The following is a 20,457-nucleotide window of genomic DNA, read 5'->3' as shown; positions in this document are numbered from 1 at the left end:
GTTAATCATTTGCAATTAGAATCTTTGTTAATTTATAAGCTAATATAATGAAGTTGATGGGCAAGTGTTGTAATTCACTACCTCTCTTTTCTGAAGCAAAGAAAATTACTTTCGAAAGAGTTGATCTTTCTTGCTTCATGTGTTAGACTATAATGCTTATACAGGGTAATTATAGATAAATCTGTAGGGGGCAATCTTAGACAGCAAAGTGCACTGATTTTTTTTTTAATATGGTTATTTATTTTTATTTATTTATACATCACATTTATATAGCCGCCCATCTCACACAAAGTGACTCTGGGCAGTGTACAACAATTAAAATAAAATAACAAGTGAATAAAAACAGGCATTATAAAAAGATAAAAAGTTATTATTAGAATAAAAACATTATCACAGATTTTTTTTAAAAAGATAAAAAAGATTTTAAAATATACAAACCTCACAGAGAGAGCAGAATATCAATTACAGTGGAGCCATCTAAGAATGTCTCCAGTTCCCAAAGAACCCCCAAGCCTGATGACACAACCAAGTCTTGAGGGACTTCCTAAACAACAGCAGGGAAGGGTTCTTATAGAAAATCTCCTAAACACTGTTTCTAGTTCATCTTTAACAAGGTTTTTCTTTTTGAAAAAAATCTAATATTAACTAACATTCTGTTAAAGCAAATTCTATAGCTGGGAGGTACTGTTAACTGAACTTTATGATAGTTTCCACAAGGCTTCCTTGATTTTAGCAACAGGAATATTACTGGTTCACACTTTTTGCCTAACTCTCTCAGTGCCTTGTCACCAACTTCTCTGGAAATGCACAGAGGCTAGGTCTGGCATTCATCAAAGAAAGACAACTAGAGGTGTCTATTCTGAGTGTATTTTGATGGGCAGGAAGTAGATCTGAAGCCATCAATTGTTGCCACACATACTGTGACTGTGAAAGGGGAATTACATGGTTGAGTTAGCTGCTAAATGTTTCAGTTCAGGTGCAGCATAGAAGACAAATGTGCAGCAATGTTTTTTGTGGCTGAGAAAAGGATATGAGGTGCCTGGAACAATTAGCCCTGGTATAAGTAGAAGTATGACCTTCTCTTGCTTGACATCAGAACAATTCTTGCTGCATGATTTACAGTGGGGCAAAAAAGTATTTAGTCAGTCACCAGTTGTGCAAGTTCTCCCACTTAAAAAGATGAGAGAGGCTTGTAATTTTCATCATAGGTATACCTCAACTATGAGAGACAAAATGGGAAGAAAAATCCAGAAAATCACATTGTCTGATTTTTAAAGAATTTATTTGCAAATCATGGTGGAAAATAAGTATTTGGTCAATAACAAAAGTTCATCTCAATACTTTGTTATATATCCTTTGTTGGCAATGACAGAGGTCAAACGTTTTCTGTAAGTCTTCACAAGGTTTTCACACACTGTTGCTGGTATTTTGGCCCATTCCTCCATGCAGATCTCCTCTAGAGCAGTGATGTTTTGGGGCTGTCGCTGGGCAACACAGACTTTCAACTCCCTCCAAAGGTTTTCCATGGGGTTGAGATCTGGAGACTGGCTAGGCCACTCCAGGATCTTGAAATGCTTCTTACGAAGCCACTCCTTCATTGCCCAGGCGGTGTGTTTGGGATCATTGTCATGCTGAAAGACCCAGCCACGTTTCATCTTCAATGCCCTTGCTGATGGAAGGAGGTATTCACTCAAAATCTCACAATACATGGCCCCATTCATTCTTTCCTTTACACGGATCAGTCGTCCTGGTCCCTTTGCAGAAAAACAGCCCCAAAGCATGATGTTTCCACCCCCATGCTTCACAGAAGGTATGGTGTTCTTTGGATGCAACTCAGCATTCTCTCTCCTCCAAACACGACGAGTTGAGTTTAGACCAAAACATTCTACTTTGGTTTCATCTGACCATATGACATTCTCCCAATCCTCTTCTGGATCATCCAAATGCTCTCTAGCAAACTTCAGACAGGCCCGGACATGTACTGGCTTAAGCAGGGGGACACGTCTGGCACTGCAGGATTTGAGTCCCTGGCAGCATAGTGTGTTACTGATGGTAGCCTTTGTTACTTTGGTCCCAGCTCTCTGCAGGTCATTCACTAGGTCCCCCCGTGTGGTTCTGGGATTTTTGCTCACCATTCTTGTGATCATTTTGACCCCACAGGGTGAGATCTTGCGTGGAGCCCCAGATCAAGGGAGATTATCAGTGGTCTTGTATGTCTTCCATTTTCTAATTATTGCTCCCACAGTTGATTTCTTCACACCAAGCTGCTTGCCTATTGCAGATTCAGTCTTCCCAGCCTGGTGCAAGCCTACAATTTTGTTTCTGGTGTCCTTCAACAGCTCTTTGGTCTTAGCCATAGTGGAGTTTGGAGTGTGACTGTTTGAAGTTGTGGACAGGTGTCTTTTATACTGATAACAAGGTCAAACAGGTGCCATTACTACAGGTAATGAGTGGAGGACAGAGGAGCCTCTTAAAGAAGTAGTTACAGGTCTGTGAGAGCCAGACATCTTGCTTGTTTGTAGGTGACCAAATACTTATTTTCCACCATGGAAAATGGAAAATTCTTTAAAAATCAGACAATGTGATTTTCTGGATTTTTTTTCTCATTTTGTCTCTCATAGTTGAGGTATACCTATGATGAAAATTACAGGCCTCTCTCATCTTTTTAAGTGGGAGAACTTGTACAATTGGTGGCTGACTAAATACTTTTTTGCCCCACTGTAGTCTTTAGTTATTTAGTTAAATAGCTTTCATCTTTAGTTGATCTTTGGATTTTATAAGCTTCCTTTAAAGCTTTGTGGTGCCATGTTTGCAGGATATTCATTTTGTGAAAAATTAAAACCAAATATTTTCCTTTAGGACTTTCCACCATTGAGGAAGTAAAATCAGGAGTGCAGCATATCCTGGCTGACATGGTTGCTAAAGATAAAGAAACACTGGATTTTATCAGAGATTTGTAAGTAACTTTGTCATAGACAGATCCTTTTGTTAGAGATTGGTAAAGTTGAATTTTGTCAGTCCTGTGGATTTTCTGGCAGTCTTTTTTTCTTGGGGTTGAATATATTTGGTTCTTCCATATGGTCAGGCAAAATTTTGTAAAAACAGAAACTACACCGCAGTACTGAAGAAGCTCATGAATTCTTTTTTTTTAAAAAAAGGCAGTAGGTGCACTTATAATAATATGTGTGTATAGAGCCATATACTGCACATTCCTGAGGAGAGTTCTCCAGGCTCCCACTATACCTCCTGATTCATGTTCCTGACAGCTTTAAGGTGGGCATAAAACATTACCTGCCGTGGCTTTCTATTAATTTATCTGCACTAAATATGTGATCAGTGCCTGGGGGCTCAGTTTGTAAACACTCTGTCAAAACATCCTTCTAGGCCATTCTGAAAAATTAGAATAGTGGCTTCTAGCAGCTCAGTGCTGACTGGAATGTTACTGTTGTTTTCATCATTCTCCAGCAGGTTAAGTCCACCAGAATGTATTACCAGCATAAGGAGTGGGGCCACCAGCAAACTTTTTTTCAGAGCCCCTGGAAAACATGCCTTCTCAACCATTCATTCATTCACTCACTCACTCGCTCACTCACCTACTTTGCTTGTATGCCACCTGTTCCCAAAGGTTTTAGGTGGCTAGCAATGTCAACATATAGAATAAAAGCCCCCTTAAACATATAAGAAGTAAAAAGGTCAAGAAAGATTTAAAAAAACAAAAAATTCAAATGTCATATGCCTGTGAGTCCATCTTCAAATTCTAACACACCTTTCCCCTCTGTAAGACAGAAAGGTTGGTCTTCAGAGATTTCCTAAAGCCACCCCGCCAAAAGGGGGAGGGGCTACTAGAATGCTTGTTTCATTTTTAATTTTTTTAAAATGTTATATAATTATCATATTTTCACTTCAACCTTCACTTTAGGGTAAATCTTATTTTATATATGTATTCCTTTCCCTTTTCTTTGTTTTTGCTTTTTTGTTGCTTGTTTTACCTAATTAATTAAAAAAATATTTAAAATGGGTTTTCTAAAGACCAAAAGACCCAAGGCTGACTGAATTTCTGCCAGGAGGGAGTTCCCAGAATTGGGGCAGCTACTGAAAGTACCCACTCCCAGGGCCACATCAGGTGACAATCCCTTAGTGATGGGACCTGGAACAGAATTGATTCTATTTGATCTGGTTGGATGGGCAGGTGAAAACAGGAGAAGGAGGTCTCTCAGATAAGCATTTGCAGAGCCATATACAGCCTTAAAGGCAACAACCAACACCTTGAATCATATCCAAAAGCCAACTGGCAATCATTGTAGTTCCTGAAGCACTAGGATCACCCTATCAGGACACATCCATCGCTGCCAGGCTACCACATTCTATACCAGTTGTAGCTTCTGAATGTTTTTCAAGGGCAGCCCGAAGTAGAACTGTAATGGGCTGTGAGAATAACCTTGGGAGACGAGGAGCAGCCACAGCCTAGACAAAGGTCAGACAAGAGATATCTTAGCCCACAGAAGGAATGAGGGCAGAGATATCTCTTGTCTGACCATTGTCTAGACTGCAGCTCTTCCTCATGTCTCCCAAGGCCCATTGCAAGAGCACATTGCAATAGTCCAAATGGGTATGAGTGACTGTGAGCAAGGCTTCCCAGTCCAGGAATGGCAATTGGCACACAGGTGTAAGGTGTAACTATGCAAAGGTCCTCCTAGTCACAGGTGCTACCTGCTTTTCAAGCAGGAGGTGTGAGTCTAGGAGAACTCCCAAATTGTGGATCACCTGTAAGCAGGGGAGTATAACCCTGTTCATAGTCAGAATTTCCCTGGAATATTTAGGCCCACAAACCCAAACCCATGTTGGAGGGATTCAGTGTCTTTTCCTCCGCATCCACATCTGGACAGCCTCCAGCATTCCTGCTGCATCCCTTTCAGCCTAGGGATAAGATGTATAAGTGATACCATCCACATGTTAATGACATCAAACCCCGTGCCAGTGGATGACATTCAGATGTTACATGTAGATATTAAAAGGGAATACAGAGAGGAGAGATCCCTTAGGTATTTCACAGAGTTGAGGTGTCCTTACTGGAAATGTACCTTCAAGAAGCAGGAGAAACACTGCAGAACAGTTCCCTGGAGATGGTCCAGAAGGATACCATGTCAGTGTTATTGAAACTATTGAGCAATCAAGGAGGGTCAGGATGGTTTGTTTGTTTGCTTAGGAAATTTATGAGGCTACCCAACTCTACAACAACTCTGGGTGGCATATAGTAAAGACAATAAATTTAAAAAAATGTTACTGGTTGCAGTCTCCTGATCCCAGTCTCTCCAAAGCTTGTCCACAAGAGTAACCAATGCAGTTTCCATACTATATCCCAGCCTGAATGAAGACTGTCAGAGGTCCAAATAAACAGCTTCCTAAGGTTCTTTGTGGTTATAGGCCACCACTTTCTCCATAATCCTTTCAAGAAAAGGAAGGTTGGAGACAAATCTAAAGTTGTCCAAAACAGTCAGATCTAGCAAAAGCTTCTTGAGCAGAGGATACACTATACAGGTAGGCCTTGTTGAGCTACCACATTTGGGACCAGCAACTTGGTTGTTAAGTGAAACAGTTGCTAAGTGAAACAATCTTACTTCAGCTACTTTTTTATCAGCATTGTAACTGTGAACAGTCACTAAAAGAGGCAGTGACTAAATGAGGACTACCTATAGCCTGCTTCAGGCTGATGGAAACACCCCATATCCAATCTCTTTCCAACTCATAGAAAGCCTTAACCAGCCATTAGGGGCAGGGATCCAGCTGAGAAATGTTGGAGCTAATGCTGCAGAGGGCTGTACTCACTTCCTTGGGACTCATAGTCTTACAATGAACCCAGAACTCTTTACAAGATGAGACCGGTTTTGTCTGGCAAATGTTGCAATAATTCTTCATAGTACCTTTCAGATGGTCTAGGTGAACATCCTTCCCTAAAAGAGAGCAAATTGCCTTAAAAGAGGCCACTGGGTGGCATTTGGCCAATGCAGACAGGATGACAAAATCTATCCTTCTTTCTCACTTTCTTGCTTGCTTGAATCACCACTGTGTAGCCTCAATGTGAACACAAGACAGGAGTTCCTCAAGCCATGCTCTAGGCATCTCTGTCATTTCATCTCCCTGATTTCCTCAATAAACTAAGAGGCTGTATTGGTTCTACACTTTGGCCTCTTCGGTGCAATCCAGTCCAGTGAACGTCATTCCACTGGGCAACCAGAGTCTTGGTCAAACTGCCCACTAAATTCTCAGGAAACTCCCCAAAGACCCCTCTGAAAATCCACAGGATCTATTGGATGGCCATACAAATAAGGTCTCGCATCTGGCTACCTATGAAGTAGTACCTCTTGATTGCCAACAGAGTTTTAAAGATGACAATAACTATTCATTCCACCCATGCCAAATCCGAAACCTAAGTGAGCAGATTTCTGTGAATGGAACTCCCTCCTTCTCTTCCTTCCAGTTTTCAGTAACATAAATCAGGTTTGCCCTCTCACCTATAATTAAATTGTGGCTGTCTCAAAATGAGGAGACTTGAAGGCCAGATCTGGCTCTCAGCCAGGGATTAGTCCAGGCTTCCCACAGGATCCAAGCCAGGTGACATCTCCAAATTCTTTTGCAGGAACCAGCTTTTTAACAGGATTAAGTCATGATGTATATAGTTTGGCTTTGGCTTAGTATGCTATGCAAATCTATTTTGTTTGATTTGTAACAATTTTTTTTTCTTGGAGTGGGTTTAAGCTAAGACAAAGGCAACAATTCACAAGATGACTTAATACAAAGCATATTTTCTGGATTGAAGACAGTACCCAGCTTAAAAAGGTCATATCAGAGGCTATATTCCAAAGAGTAATAGGTAGGACCAGGATGAAAAAATTAAAATCAATTTCATTCATTTATATTTAATTAAAGTTAAATGTTATAGCCATGCATTTAATAATTTACCTTCCTATCACATTAAAATTTATATTTTGGTATCAATTTTTAGAAAGCAGGATACACATCTCTAGCCTGGTGTTAGGAGTGAAATGTATCAAATTAATTTTGAAAATATGTTTACAGTATTTTAATGTATTATGAAATTGAGAATAATAATTAAGTCATTTCAGTAATGTTGCTATTATTCAGATGTACAGAGAAATTCTGTTGACTAAAGGATTTCTTGTTTGTTTTAAAAATATAGATGTCAAAGAAAATACATTTGCATTCAGTCATCTCTGGCAAAACTGACTTCTAAAAAAGTCAATGAAAAAGATGTCAACAAATTTCACTTGTATCAGAATTTTTCTTGCAACATAAAGAACATTCAACATCACCAGGTATGTCTGCAAATCACTGTCTAAAGCAGTATCTCTTAAACAAGAAAAGAAAGATACATTTCTTTCAAGAAATCTGTTATGTGCTGTAGTAGTTAAAGTGTTGACTAATAGTGGGGAAACCTAGGATCTAGTCCATTCTCAGCCATGGAAGCCCAGTGAGTCACATTGAGCCAGTCACCCTTTGTCAGCCCAACCTACCTCAAAGAGTTGTTCTCTTATGGGGAAAAATAGCAGGAGGGAGTACTGTACCTGGAACCTTGCAGCCCTGAATGAAAAGTCAGATATAAATACAGTAGATCAAGCTCTTGAACTATTTTCCTGTTGCCTAAGGCAGTCTTTTAGGTATGTATATGGAATGGAAAACATGTTTTGTATCAAACTTGAAGCAAGCAGACTGTGGCTTAGAAGTTTGCCTGTACTCTTCCGGATCAGTCCAGCTGGGCCAAACCAAAACTTGGAACATTTAGATTCTTCCAGATTTTAACTGTAACAAATTCTGGAGAGGTCTTAAGGAGTGAGTAGAGATGCATAGGTGTGCCTCGCCCCCCCCCCTCCTCCTCCACTGGCCTATGTGCTAACCTGCTCGTTGTTCCTGCTAATGCCCCCCTTTCCTTCTTCCTCTTAGCTGTCATGCATCATTCTTGAAATCAAGCCTGATATGTCCATCCATGGAGGAGGCTCAAGTGAGCTGGTTGGATATACCTTGCTTGTGTTGGGGGTGAGCCAGTGGCTATGCCCCATGGGTTTCAGGCCATGGTAATATCATGATAAACCCTGGTTTGTTTTAACTGTTTTGTCGAATAAGCCACAGTGACCCAGTAAGCTATACAAATCACAATGACTGGGTTCTCACATGATAGTGTTGTAAAGATGAATGGAGGGAAGCTATTTGGGAGTAGTTTATTGTGCTGACTTCAGATTGACCGTGTTCCTGTTATTATGGGTGGAGGGGGACTCCATTAGCCTGTATCTTCCCTTATTTAGTGGTTTGCTGCCTTTTGTCTGTTGTACTGCAGTGCAATGATGTTTACTGTTCAAGGCGCCAGAGATGTGGCTCTCTGAGAGGAATCAGAAGTAAATGGCATGTTCCACTTAGGCCTAACAATCAAGTCTGGAACAGCCAATGCTGACCAAGAGGCTGTTGTGGCTTGATGATGATTGGATAAATTGAATCTGTCACTCAAAGAATTTCCAATCTGAATACCTCCTCTCAGCTAGGTTCCTGAGGGAGGGATATAAGTGGAGAGGGCTGGTTTCCAAGGATCTCAAACTGTCAGCAAGAAGGGAAGGAACTGGGATTTGGATAGAAAGATGTGTCAGAGTGAAGCTGTTTACCCAAGTATATCTTTCAGCAGTTGGAATGAATGATTTAAAGTGAATTGTTTAAAGAATGGTTTAAAGCATGAGACATCCCTAGGGGTTCCATGAGAGATTGTAATTGGAAAAAAAAGTTTTATTTTATTTTATTTTTTCAGTTTATATAGCCACCCATCTCACATACGTATTCTGGGCGGCTCACAAAGTTAAAACACACACACACAAAAAAATACAAAACATAACCAAAATCATACAGATGACATTCCTTTGTAGACAGGAACCATAACATGCCTCTGGTGCCAGATTTGATGGGATGGCTAGATTTAACTGGGAAGAGGCAGTCCCTCAAAGAACTCAGTGGGCCATGTGTTTGGGACCCCTACTTTTTTCCCTGTAGATAGATGCTAACTTCAGTTAATCTTTCTGACTTGAACAGTAAACATCATTTTATTCTTGTTTTTAAACAGTCTGCTAGTGACTGAACCTATTTATATTTTCTCCATGTTCCACTAAATCAAGTTACTAAAATAAACAGAAGACTTCCAAATCAGAAAAGATTGGTGGTGGTAGCCAGATCAAGTATATTTCTTAAAGAAATATATGTCCCATTATTTCTTAAGGGATATCCAGTTGGCTGGCCTGGAATCAAAAGGTATAATTGGGTATCATCAGCATATTGATAATACCAAACCCCAAACTGGCAGCTTAATGTAGATGTTAAACATGAGGGGAGAATGCATTGAGCCCTGCAGCACCCCCATAAGGGTCTGGGAGGCAACCTCTCCCTCTGCACCCACCAACACTGGAAGAAGGATGAGAACCACAATAAAAAAGTGCCCCAAATTCCTAACTCCCACAGCTGGTCAAGAAGGATACCACGATTGACAGTATTTGAAGGGTGCTGAGAGGTCAAGGAACACTAGGATGGACACCACTTCCATCCCGGCTCCACCAAGGTCATCAAATGCAACCAAGTCTATCTCAGTACTGAAATCCAACTGAAAAGGGTCTATATAATCTACTTCCTCCAGGATTCTCTGCAACTGCAGACTGACCACCTTCTCAACAACATTCTCCCAAAAGGGAAGGTTGGAAACAGGACAATAGTTGTCTAAAATTGTTGGGCCCAAGGCTGGCCTCTTGAGGATAGGGTGCACCACTGCCTCCTTCAAGCTGAAGGCACCACCCCCTCTCTCAATGAGGCCAACATCGCAGTCATCAACATCTTTAACCTCAACTGCCTTCGAAGAACCTGTATCACCATAGTAATAATATATAACCTATAATTAATTACAGATGGGCAGCCCCATGACATATGTATCAAAGTTTTTTTCAAATTTATTATACCTCCAGCATATAAATGATGAGAGCCAACCTTTTATAAATGTTCTCTGAGGGATTCAAAAGACTGTAAAAAGAATGTTTTGCTGAACTAGTTGGGTTTTAAGTCATAACAAAGAATTCTATTATTTTTTAAAACCTGAAGCCACTGATGAGGTAATAGAGGATACTCCAGTTCTGTATTCCAAATTTTACTGTTGTATATTGTTCAAATTTATTTTTGATTTTTTAAAAAAGTTGTAATAATACATTGTCAATGTTACTTCAGTAGAGGCCTTCTCCAACAGTCTTAATGCCTCTGGAGTTTCAGAGGCTGGTGATACTCATGAATTGTGCCTGATGAAACTGTTTGTCTTAAAATGTAACTTTGATGTCACTTGAGAGAGGTGTTTTAGTTTTTGTCCCCCTTGTCACAATGGAATAAACCTGGCAGCGCTTTGCTTTGCTTGTGAACCTGCCTCCTCCTCATACTTGCCCTTTGTTTTGGCAGTCAGGGTACCTGATGTTAAAATATTTCACATGCAATTTTTATTGTTTGCTGTACTGTTCAGTGATATGTCAAGCCTGGTATGTCAATAAGCACAAGAAAAGCTGAAGAATATAAATTGGTGTGATGTCTCCAGGTCACTTTTAGACCATTGTGTTTAACATATGTGACATGTCTGAGTTAGCTAGTGATTGAATTAATGTTCATGATTGACAGGGAATGCTTGCTTGTGACAGGCAGAAGCCTATAGCATCCATCAACATGTGCAATGACATGGGCATGTCAACTTTTAACAGCTTTTTAATGGTTTCTGCAAGTCTAATGTATTAAAAATGCATGGTTCTGTTAACATTTGGGAGCACATGGACAGCAAGTGTACACAGCAATCATCTGCTTTCTCTCGCATGGCAGTTTAAATGCATGTTTGTTTTATTTAATGGAAATCTTCCATCAAATGAATCAGAAAGAGAACATAGAGAGCGACCTTCTACAACTTTACACTTTCTAAATGTTTTGGACAGCAGCTCTCAGCAGCAGCAGCCAGCATGGCCATTGGGATTATATTACGTGTAGTCTGACATATCTGGAGGATATTGGTTACGGAATACATGTGGCATCGTGGTTAGCTTGCTGAACAAGGAGTAGGCAGACTCTTTCTCAGGATAACCAATAAGGAGTGGACTTTGCAACAGTCACACTATCTCAGCTGAATCCAATCACTCATGATTGTTCTGAGGAAAAAAGTTGGAGAAGAAATTTTGGATCAGTTAACTATATTGAGAGAATTAGTAAAAATAACTAGTACATTTTAGCAATTTTTTTGTGAACATGCAATGTTGCAGAGGAAGTCACCTGCAAAAATTTAAGAAGAGAATTAGTGATAAATTCTTTGTTTGATTCTTAGATAGACATCTGGAAAGGAACCAAAATGGATTTAAAGAAACACTGTACAGCTATTGGGAGTATGACTGATCTATGTAAATCTACCTCAGAATAATGATACCTGACATAAAAATATTTAAAGATCTGGGGAGTAGAGGCTATCTCAGATTGTCTGCTCAAGTATCTGTCAAACATGAGATGTGAACATTTAAATAAATATTAGACTAGAAAACTATAAAAGGAAAATTCATATTGAAATCACTGAATGGACAACTTAGAGGTTTCTTGTTTCCTTTCTTTTTTACTGTGTGATTGAGAAAGATCTGCTGAGCAATAACATTGCAATGTTATAGAAATGACTTAATTATTTGATTATATGAATTCTGTCCTATGCTGATCCAACTTTGGAGTCCTTTGATACTATTTTCCCCTTTTTAACCTGCAATAGAATTTTGCTTAGTAAGATATATTTTCCTCAGAGAATTATTTAAGGATAATTCTTTATCTTTTATAGTCTATATTATTTTATAATCCTGAGATGACATATGTTCCCAGAGTTTAGCAGTGTGCTTACTTAACTCTTAAATATATCTGGTTATTCAAAATCTCAACTAAAGTAGATACATACAAAGGGATGTGCCTATTTCAACATTATTGCTCTCTCACATACTAAGTGAGTTAAACGTTCTGCATAAAAACAGCTTGGTATTTAATTATTTAAAATGTGCTTTATCCCTATCTAAATCTGAAAGGATTCTAGGCATTTTAGATATAATAAAAATTTAATAAAACAATAATAAACATTATTAAATGGCAATATTAAGTCATAATACATTACCTAATATAGGCACCAGTGACTCTACAATTAATCCCCAAAGGCCCTTGAAAGAGCCAGGTTTTTACTATCTTCCAGAAGGCTATGTCAGTTGGGGCCATCCTCATCTCAGGAACAGGCTGTTCCCTAAGAAGGGAACTCCCACAGAGAACAGTCACCACCAAGCCCCCTTCTGCTGCACATCCTGTTGGGTGGGAACCCTCAGTAGATATTCCCAGGCTATCCAGTTAGGATGGGCAAAACTACCTGGGAGAGGTACCCAGATCCTGAGTCATATAGGCCTTTAAAAGTAGCAACTAGCACCATAAATTGCACTCAGAAACACACTGATAATCAGTGCAGCTCCTGCAGCAATGATGTAATGTGGCAGTATCACAACTTTCCCATAAGCATGTAAGCCATTGAATTTTGGACCAGCTGAAATCTCTAAGGACAGCAAATTACAGCAGTATAACCAAGGGGGGAGAAGGGCATAAGTGGCTATCATCACAGCATCCTGTTCCAGATAAGTCTGCAATAGGTGCTCCAGCTTTTGCCTGCTCCTTGAGCAGGAGCTGAGAGTCCAGGAAGACTTTCAGATTGTAAGCCTGGTCTCTCTGGGGAAGCACGTGTCCATTGAGGATCAAAGTTGGTACAATTCTGGAATCACTGGGGTGGGGTGGGGTGGGGTGGGAATACCTCAAGCATGGGGATGGCTAGCCCCATAGAGGCCTTCTGCCTTCAGCCTCAGATTTTTCATCCTCTTGGTCTCTCCTTCTTCTTTTTAGTAATGTTTTTAATTAAGGTTTTATGTATTTATATATTTTATGTTTTTAATGTTTGTTGTGAATCGCCCAGAGTTCCCCCACTGGAGGGAGATGGGCGGCTGAAAAATTTAATAAATAAATAAATAAATTCAGTAGGTTTCTGAATTAAAATAGCCATTCTGTTTTGTTTGAGTTGAGTCTGAACCTGTTTTTAGCCAACTTAGATCCTGGCAGCCTCCAGGCACCGAATGAAGACTTCCAATGTATCTCTCATTAGACTCAGGGTGGAGATAGACAGCATCTTGATGACACTTCACCCCAAACCAACAGATGACCTTTCCCAACAGCTTCCTGTGGATGTTAAATGGTAGAAGGATGAAGCCCTGAGTCACCCCATAATGGAGTGCCTGTAGGGCTAACCTCTTATCTCCTGAACCACTGCTGACTGAATCTGCCATTCAAAATGGTAGCTCCAATTCCTAATCCTCACAGGCAGTCCAGGATATTGTGGTTGACAATATCAAAGGTTGCTTAGAGTTCTAGGAGGAAAGGATAGTTATACTCCTTCTCTCCCTCCAAGTCCCATCACAGGTCATCCATGAGAGTGACCAATATAGTTTCCATCCTATGTCTGAAACCAGACTGCCATGGGTCTAAATATTCCATATTTTTCAGAGTCCTGTGTAATTGTTACCTCTTCCACAGTAACCATTCCCTAAAAGGGGAGGTTGGAGATTGGATGATAATTGTCCAATTCCATTGGATCAAAGATTAACAGCTGCAATTATCCCATGGGTATTTGTGCATGTAAAGCCTACAATCTAAGCATCCCAAACTTTACCACAGGAAAAGCTGGATTCTGCTATTTATACACATTATGCAAATTTAGCAGTATAGTTTATCTTTGGCAAAGTTTTATTTTGCAGTTTTGGTGTGGAAGAAGTAAGAACTAAGTTTATCATCTCTGGACCTAAACAGATAATTTTCTTTAGTTAATCTCATAATACAGAATAATAGGATTTGGAGTTCAGAAATATTGATTGGCTAATATTTTTAATCTTTTGGCTATCTATCTGTCTATGTATCTGTCTCTATATATGTCATAAATACTTGCTGTTTATATTTGTCATTTAGATTCTGGCTATTAACCGAGGAGAGAATCTGAAAATCTTGAAAGTAAAGATCAACATTCCTGATGGAGTGAAGAATGAATTCTCTAGGTGGTGTGTAAATAAAAGGTTTGTATAGGGATATAAGTATGTGCATATCAATATCCTGTGGTTCTCATTAATGATGCATTCTGAATGCATGCATTTTTTGCATCTGAGTTTGAGTCTTTCAAGAAGACTCAGTCGTTAAGTCGTGTCCGACTCTTCGTGACCCCATGAACCATATTGCGCCAGGTCTTCCTGTCCTTCACTGCCTCCCTGAGTTTGCTCAGTTTCATGCTCATTGCTTCAGTGATGCTATCTAACCATCTCATCCTCTGCCGTCCTCTTCTCCTTTTGCCTTCAATCTTTCCCAGCATCAGGGTCTTTTCCAAAGACTCCTCTCTTCGCATTAGGTGACCAAAGTATCTGAGCTTGAGCTTCATTATCAGTCCTTCCAATGAACAATCAGGGTTGATTTCCTTTAAGATTGACCGGTTTGACCTCCTAGCAGTCCAGGGGACTCTTAAGAGTCTTCTCCAGCACCACAGTTCAAAGGCATCAATTCTTCAGCGCTCAGCCTTTATGGTCCAGTTCTCACAGCCATACATTACTGCTGGAAAAACCATAGCTTTGACTATGCAGATCTTTGTCGGCAAGGTGACGTCTCTGCTTTTTAATATGCTATCTAGGCTTGCCATAGCTTTCCTCCCAAGGAGCAAGCGTCTTTTAATTTCATGGCTGCAATCTCCGTCTGCGGTGATCTTGGAGCCCAAATAAATGAAGTCTGTTACTGCTTCCATTTCTACCCCTTCTATTTGCAAGGAATTGATGGGTCCAGATGCCATGATCTTAGTTTTTTTAATGTTGAGTTTCAAGCCAGCTTTCGCACTCTCCTCTTTCACCCTCATCAAGAGGCTCTTTAGTTCTTCTTCACTTTCTGCCATTAGGGTGGTATTGTCTGCATATCTTAGGTTATTGATGATTCTCCCTGCAATCTTAATTCCAGCTTGTGATTCTTCCAGCCTGGCATTTCTCATGATGTACTCTGCATATAGGTTAAATAAGCAGGGTGACAGTATACAGCCTTGTCGTACTCCTTTCCCTATTTTGAACCAATTGGTTGTTCCGTGACTGGTTCTAACTGTTGCTTCTTGGCCCGCATACAGATTTCTCAGGAGACAGGTAAGGTGGTCTGGTACTCCCATCTCTTTAAGAATTTGCCACATTTTGTTGTGATCCACACAATCAAAGGCTTTTGCATAGTCAATGAAGCAGAAGTAGATGTTTTTCTGGAACTCTCGTGCTTTCTCCATGATCCAGCGAATGTTGGCGATTTGATCTCTAGTTCCTCTGCCTCTTCGAAACCCAGCTTGTACATCTGGTAGTTCTTGGTTCACGTACTGCTGAAGCCTAGCTTGTAGGATTTTGAGCATAACCTTGCTAGCATGTGAAATGAGTGCAAATGTGCGATAGTTTGAGCATTCTTTGGCATTGCCCTTCTTTGGAATTGGAACGTAAACTGACCTTTTCCAATCCCGTGGCAACTGTTGCGTTTTCCAAACTTGCTGGCATATTGAGTGCAGCACTTTAACAGAGGGTAGGCAATCCTATTTTGGGGATGTTCTAGCTCTGGCTTCCTGCATGGAACAGGGAGTTGGCCATCAGTAATTCTAAGCTATGTATTTGTTTCTATGTTGTAGTTTTACGCTTTCATCTTTAGGAAGATGCTCCAGTTCAATGATGAATTAATAGAACAGGCTCAGGATACAGATTTTCTGTATAATTTTTCATATCTGCTTGATTCTAGTACCAAATTTTAAAGTGCCAAGATTTAGATACTTTTAGGAAGTTAATGGACATTCTGAAAACATTTTTTCAGAATTTCAGATTGTGAAGCAACAGATTTAATTTTGTAAGTGCTGTGGTATGCAGTTTGGGCTGTAAGCTCATATATTTGTCATTTTAATGGAAGAAGTTCAACTAACTACATAGGGATTTTGAATCATATGTTGCTCATTCCTAAATTGTTTATTAGGTCTTCTGTGAATATTTCTGTATCTTAATTCTTGAATCATTGACATTTGGTATGTGATACATCATGAACAAATTATTTCCTCCGCTCCCAGTTCACTATTTATGTACATTTTCATTCTTTTAGGTAGACTTTTGGGCCAATGAGAAACTGGTGTAGAATAGTTTTCAAACATGATGAAACGTGCTCTAATGAATGCTTGAGTTCGAAGTTAGCAGAAATTAGAACTGAAACCCATGGCAACATTCTAGATACTAATGTTTAATATTACAAAGTGTGCTATCTCAATATCAGCCCAATAAGGAAGAACAGTATTATGTTGTATGGAAAGAGATAGGGCTGAAGTCAATAGAATAGTCCCTCAATTACATCCATAGAGAGGTTGTGCAAGATTTGAAGTGACAACTGCTAGCTCACAATTGCTGCCCTTGCTCTTGTGTTATATTAGCAGGAGTTACCTGGATTGACTTTGGATTTGTAATCTGAGAAAAGACTTGGCAGTTCTCTAGGAATTCAGAATTAACAACTGCGATGGATGCTATGAGGAAAAACACTTCTTGGGTTTACTTAGTGGGTTTACCTATTGTTCTTGTTCTTGTTATTTTTGACATGGTTTGATTTAAAAGATTGCCAGAGTGACCAGAGTATAAAAACTTCTGATTCACAGATGGAGACCAAAGGCCTATGCCAACCCTGAATTAATGGAACTACTGCGTTATTCAATAGAAGATTCATATAAACGTCTTATTTATCCCCTTCTCTGCAGAGAATTCAGGTAAAGCAATATATCTTCATTATTAAAAGGGTAAGTAAAAATTTAATAGCCCTAGTTAGTCAGACCACAAACTTAGCTAATTTAGCGTCCTGTTTTTCACAGGAGCTAAAACCAAATGCTTATGAGAAACTCACAAGCAGGACATGAGATACAGGAGCCCTCTCTTGTCTTCCAAAAAGTGATGTTCAGAGACATACTGCCTCTTGACATGGGAATTTCTAGATGGCCATCTTGGCTATGAGCTTTGGATAAGCTTAATATATATGGATTTCTCTAATTTTAAAATCTTTGAAGCCGGATAGTTTTGATTGTAAGGCATATCCATTCTCACTGAAAGTGACAACCCCATGTATTGCTGGAGGTCCATACAACCATGCAAAGAGGTATTGTCTCTTTGACTTTAACTTAGGAGACTTTGAAGTAGATGCTAAGAGGTACCATACCAAGGTTCCATATGTCTGTTGATCAGCCATTTAATCTAGATTTTGCTATGATACAGTGTTCTAACCAATAGTCAATTGATATATATTATACTCTCCCACAGGCAGGTACTATATTTATCTGGGCACTCAAACTTAAATGTTAATTTCTATATATGGCAGCAGTGGTTATATCTTGAAGGGTACAACTCACACAAAGAAAAAGGGAGAGGAATAAGTTAAAAATATGGATAACCAGAAACAGTCCATACACCAAACTTACAGGATGTGAATTCAAGGACAGTGGCCAAATGCTCACTAAACTACTGCATCCTTAATACAGCTCTTATTAGAGCAAGACTGGATGCCTCCCACCACCCTTAGAAAACTCTCAGCTTTCACCTGGGAATTCTTCATATTGCCCAAATTCATCTTGAAGAGAAAGAAAGTTTCTGTCTCTCACATCATCACCAAGAAGTGATCTTCTCTAGTGGCTTTACTGCCCTCAGTGCAACTCTGTTAAAACAGCCAACGATAGATGGCAATCAGCAACCCTGGCAGAGTTATATGCATCCAATGTGATAAATTTTCAAGATAAAAATTCTCCTCTCCTGTGACATAGTTTGGGAATTTTACACTAAAGTAGCAAATTATTTACATTATTTATTTTTCATAAACTTGTGTTTACCTATAAGGCTAAATCATTCTTCCCCAAAATGGTGCTGTCTAGTTTGTGTTGGGCCCACAACTCCCAAAATTTCCAATACGTCTACAGCACAATTGAGCAAGCTGCATGTGGTCCCCACCCCAGCCATTTTGCACTCCCAGAGTACCATTGCAACCAATGGGGGCTAATTCACTTTTGGCCTTTTTTATTTTGGGATTTTTAAGGTACAGACTTAAACCTTGTAGAGATTTAAGGCAACTACTTTACTCTAAGCCATGTTCTGGTAGCGGAGAACAATAGCAACTGTCTGTTGCCATGGACAGATAATTCTCTGATTGCCTTCTGGCTTGCTGGTGTCTACCTCTCCTGTGGGAGATAGAGCCAGTTCAATCAGCAACTGATGGACCCAATGGGATTCCAGAGGGAGTTTGGGATTTTCCCTGAGGATTGGTTGGGGTTTGGCTGACGCCTTGGCCACCGCCTGGAATGGGTGAGTGGCTGGAGCCTTGAACCGCATCACCCCTATGTGCCATGAATGCCAGAATGCACCATGATTTAATGAGGAACTCAGGGAAATGAAGCACCAAGAAGATGTATCTGAAGTGCTGTTGGAGGAAGACTCAGAGTAAGTCTGTCTGAACATGGGTAAGAGTCCACAAGAACTTTGTGGCAATAAGTACGGTGAAGGTTGATATTCTTCCACCCTTATTGTGTCCACTGATAGCAGGCCTATTTAGGGTGATTGGGTCCCTATTGGGCAGAGCTGCTGGGAAGAATATTCTGGCTATTTGGCTATTTTTTCAGATGCACTCCAGCTTGAACTTTGACTAAGCAGGTCTGGCCAAGGTATCTGAGACTCAGTCTTGTGGTAAGATCTAGGATGAGTTTGAACTGGTGACTTCTGAGGAAGTGCACAGGGTACTGTATGCTGCTCATATTCTACGAATTACCCAAAGATATACCAGAAGATCCAGATTTACTTCTGTAGCTCTCTGCCCCTATACTTTGTTTAATATAGTAGTTCCATTGTTACATAAGGATATATCAAAACTTGGTGTCCTGTGAAGCCTAATTTGGAGTTAATGCTCACTAAAATCAGTAAGGTTTATTTCTAAGGAGGTTTCTCTAGGACTGAGATAGCAGAAGGGTTTTTGACACATGCTGTTTTTCCCGAGACAGTTTCATACCTTGCCCTTCAGATGTTAAGAGTATACAAGCATTGGCAAATTGAAGACTTTTTTTTTTGGCAGTGCAGAGAGTAAAAAGGAAAGTAATTACCAAAAATGCATTTTATATTGGGGAAACGTTGACAGTTTGTGTATCCAAACTGCAATTTGCTTATGTTTTTAATGATCATGCCATATTATGTATTTTTTCTCCTCTGCTATATTGAGTAAGAGTGTTCTAATGGTCTTGATGCAAACTGCTGGGCTGCTAAAATTGTTTTTATTATATCCATTTCACAATTGCTGTTTCAGTAGTGCTCTCCATCATATTGATCTAATCCCATTTGTCATACTTCTTTTAAGAGAAGTGGGGAGACTAATTGCTCCAGCTATAAATATCTTTGTATCTGTCATTTTTCACTCTTAGATTAACAATCTAATAGGCATAATATTGGGCTCAACTTTGCTATGTAATGACTGCCGAGTAGGAAGCCATCTGTTTTGCCAGTGACAATATAATGGCTTCTTTTACCAGCTGAAATGGCATTTTTTTGGCATTGGAGGAATAAATTGTAATTTCAGGTTCAAACATATAATTTCAAAATATATTTATGGATAGAGGTGTTTTTGTGGGCCCTCCTCCCAAATAGGTGGGAGTTAAAATAAAGTTCCATTTGGGTCAGACTCAGTTCTTGATGATTTCATAGACACATCCATGCATTTTTTAAAAAATAATACAGAAGAGGACTTCTGGGATGGTTTTTCAACTTCCCAGTCTAGCTTACTAGTAGTTTCCTATCCAGGTATTAACCAGGCCTGCACCTCATTAGCTTCTCAATCCAAACAAGGTCACCTTAGAACCATCACCTGCCAAGACAGTTAAGAGTTAAATAATCATATATTGTAAACTGTTCCCAAATTTACCAACTGCAAGACAAAATTATATAGGCAATAGTAAGATCTTCATTTTGGAGATATTCAGGCAGAAGTGGGACCACCATCAGGGCACTAATTCTGGATTTCTTGCTTCAAACAGGATTTTAGATGGCCCCAAAAGCCCTCTTAGCTGTATGACATAATTCAATCATTATGTTAAGCTATGTTTAGGTAGGTTTTTAGATCTTGGCTTAGTAGGTTGTATGCACATTATAATTGTGGTTTTTAAACCACTGCCTGTGACTTAATGCAGTTAACCTATTATTCAGTAAGCTTTGTTTGAACAGACTATTGCTTAGCTTAGTATGTATAGACCCAATGATTTAGTGATATAATTCTGGCAGAAATCAGTAGTACTGAGACAACAGT

General features: G+C 39.6%; 1 protein-coding gene across 2 annotated transcripts in view; it reads left to right on the top strand.

Moving 5' to 3' along the window:
* The window catches only part of SRBD1 (S1 RNA binding domain 1), a 206,253-nt gene that overhangs the window by 16,588 nt on the left and 169,208 nt on the right, over positions 1-20,457 (top strand). For both annotated transcript variants that reach the window (XM_088147762.1, XM_088147769.1), the window contains exons 8-11: positions 2,860-2,956; positions 7,199-7,334; positions 14,077-14,180; positions 16,793-16,900. In XM_088147762.1, coding sequence (XP_088003888.1) covers positions 2,860-2,956; positions 7,199-7,334; positions 14,077-14,180; positions 16,793-16,900 — 445 coding nt within the window. The remainder of the gene's footprint in view (positions 1-2,859; positions 2,957-7,198; positions 7,335-14,076; positions 14,181-16,792; positions 16,901-20,457) is intronic.

Source organism: Python bivittatus, unplaced genomic scaffold, assembly GCF_059951505.1.
Source record: "Python bivittatus isolate LINGU-HERP-01145 unplaced genomic scaffold, Pbiv_v1 ctg000020_np1212, whole genome shotgun sequence".
In the NCBI taxonomy this organism is placed as follows: Eukaryota; Metazoa; Chordata; class Lepidosauria; order Squamata; family Pythonidae; genus Python; species Python bivittatus.
This window is presented reverse-complemented; position numbering and strand designations above follow the sequence as displayed.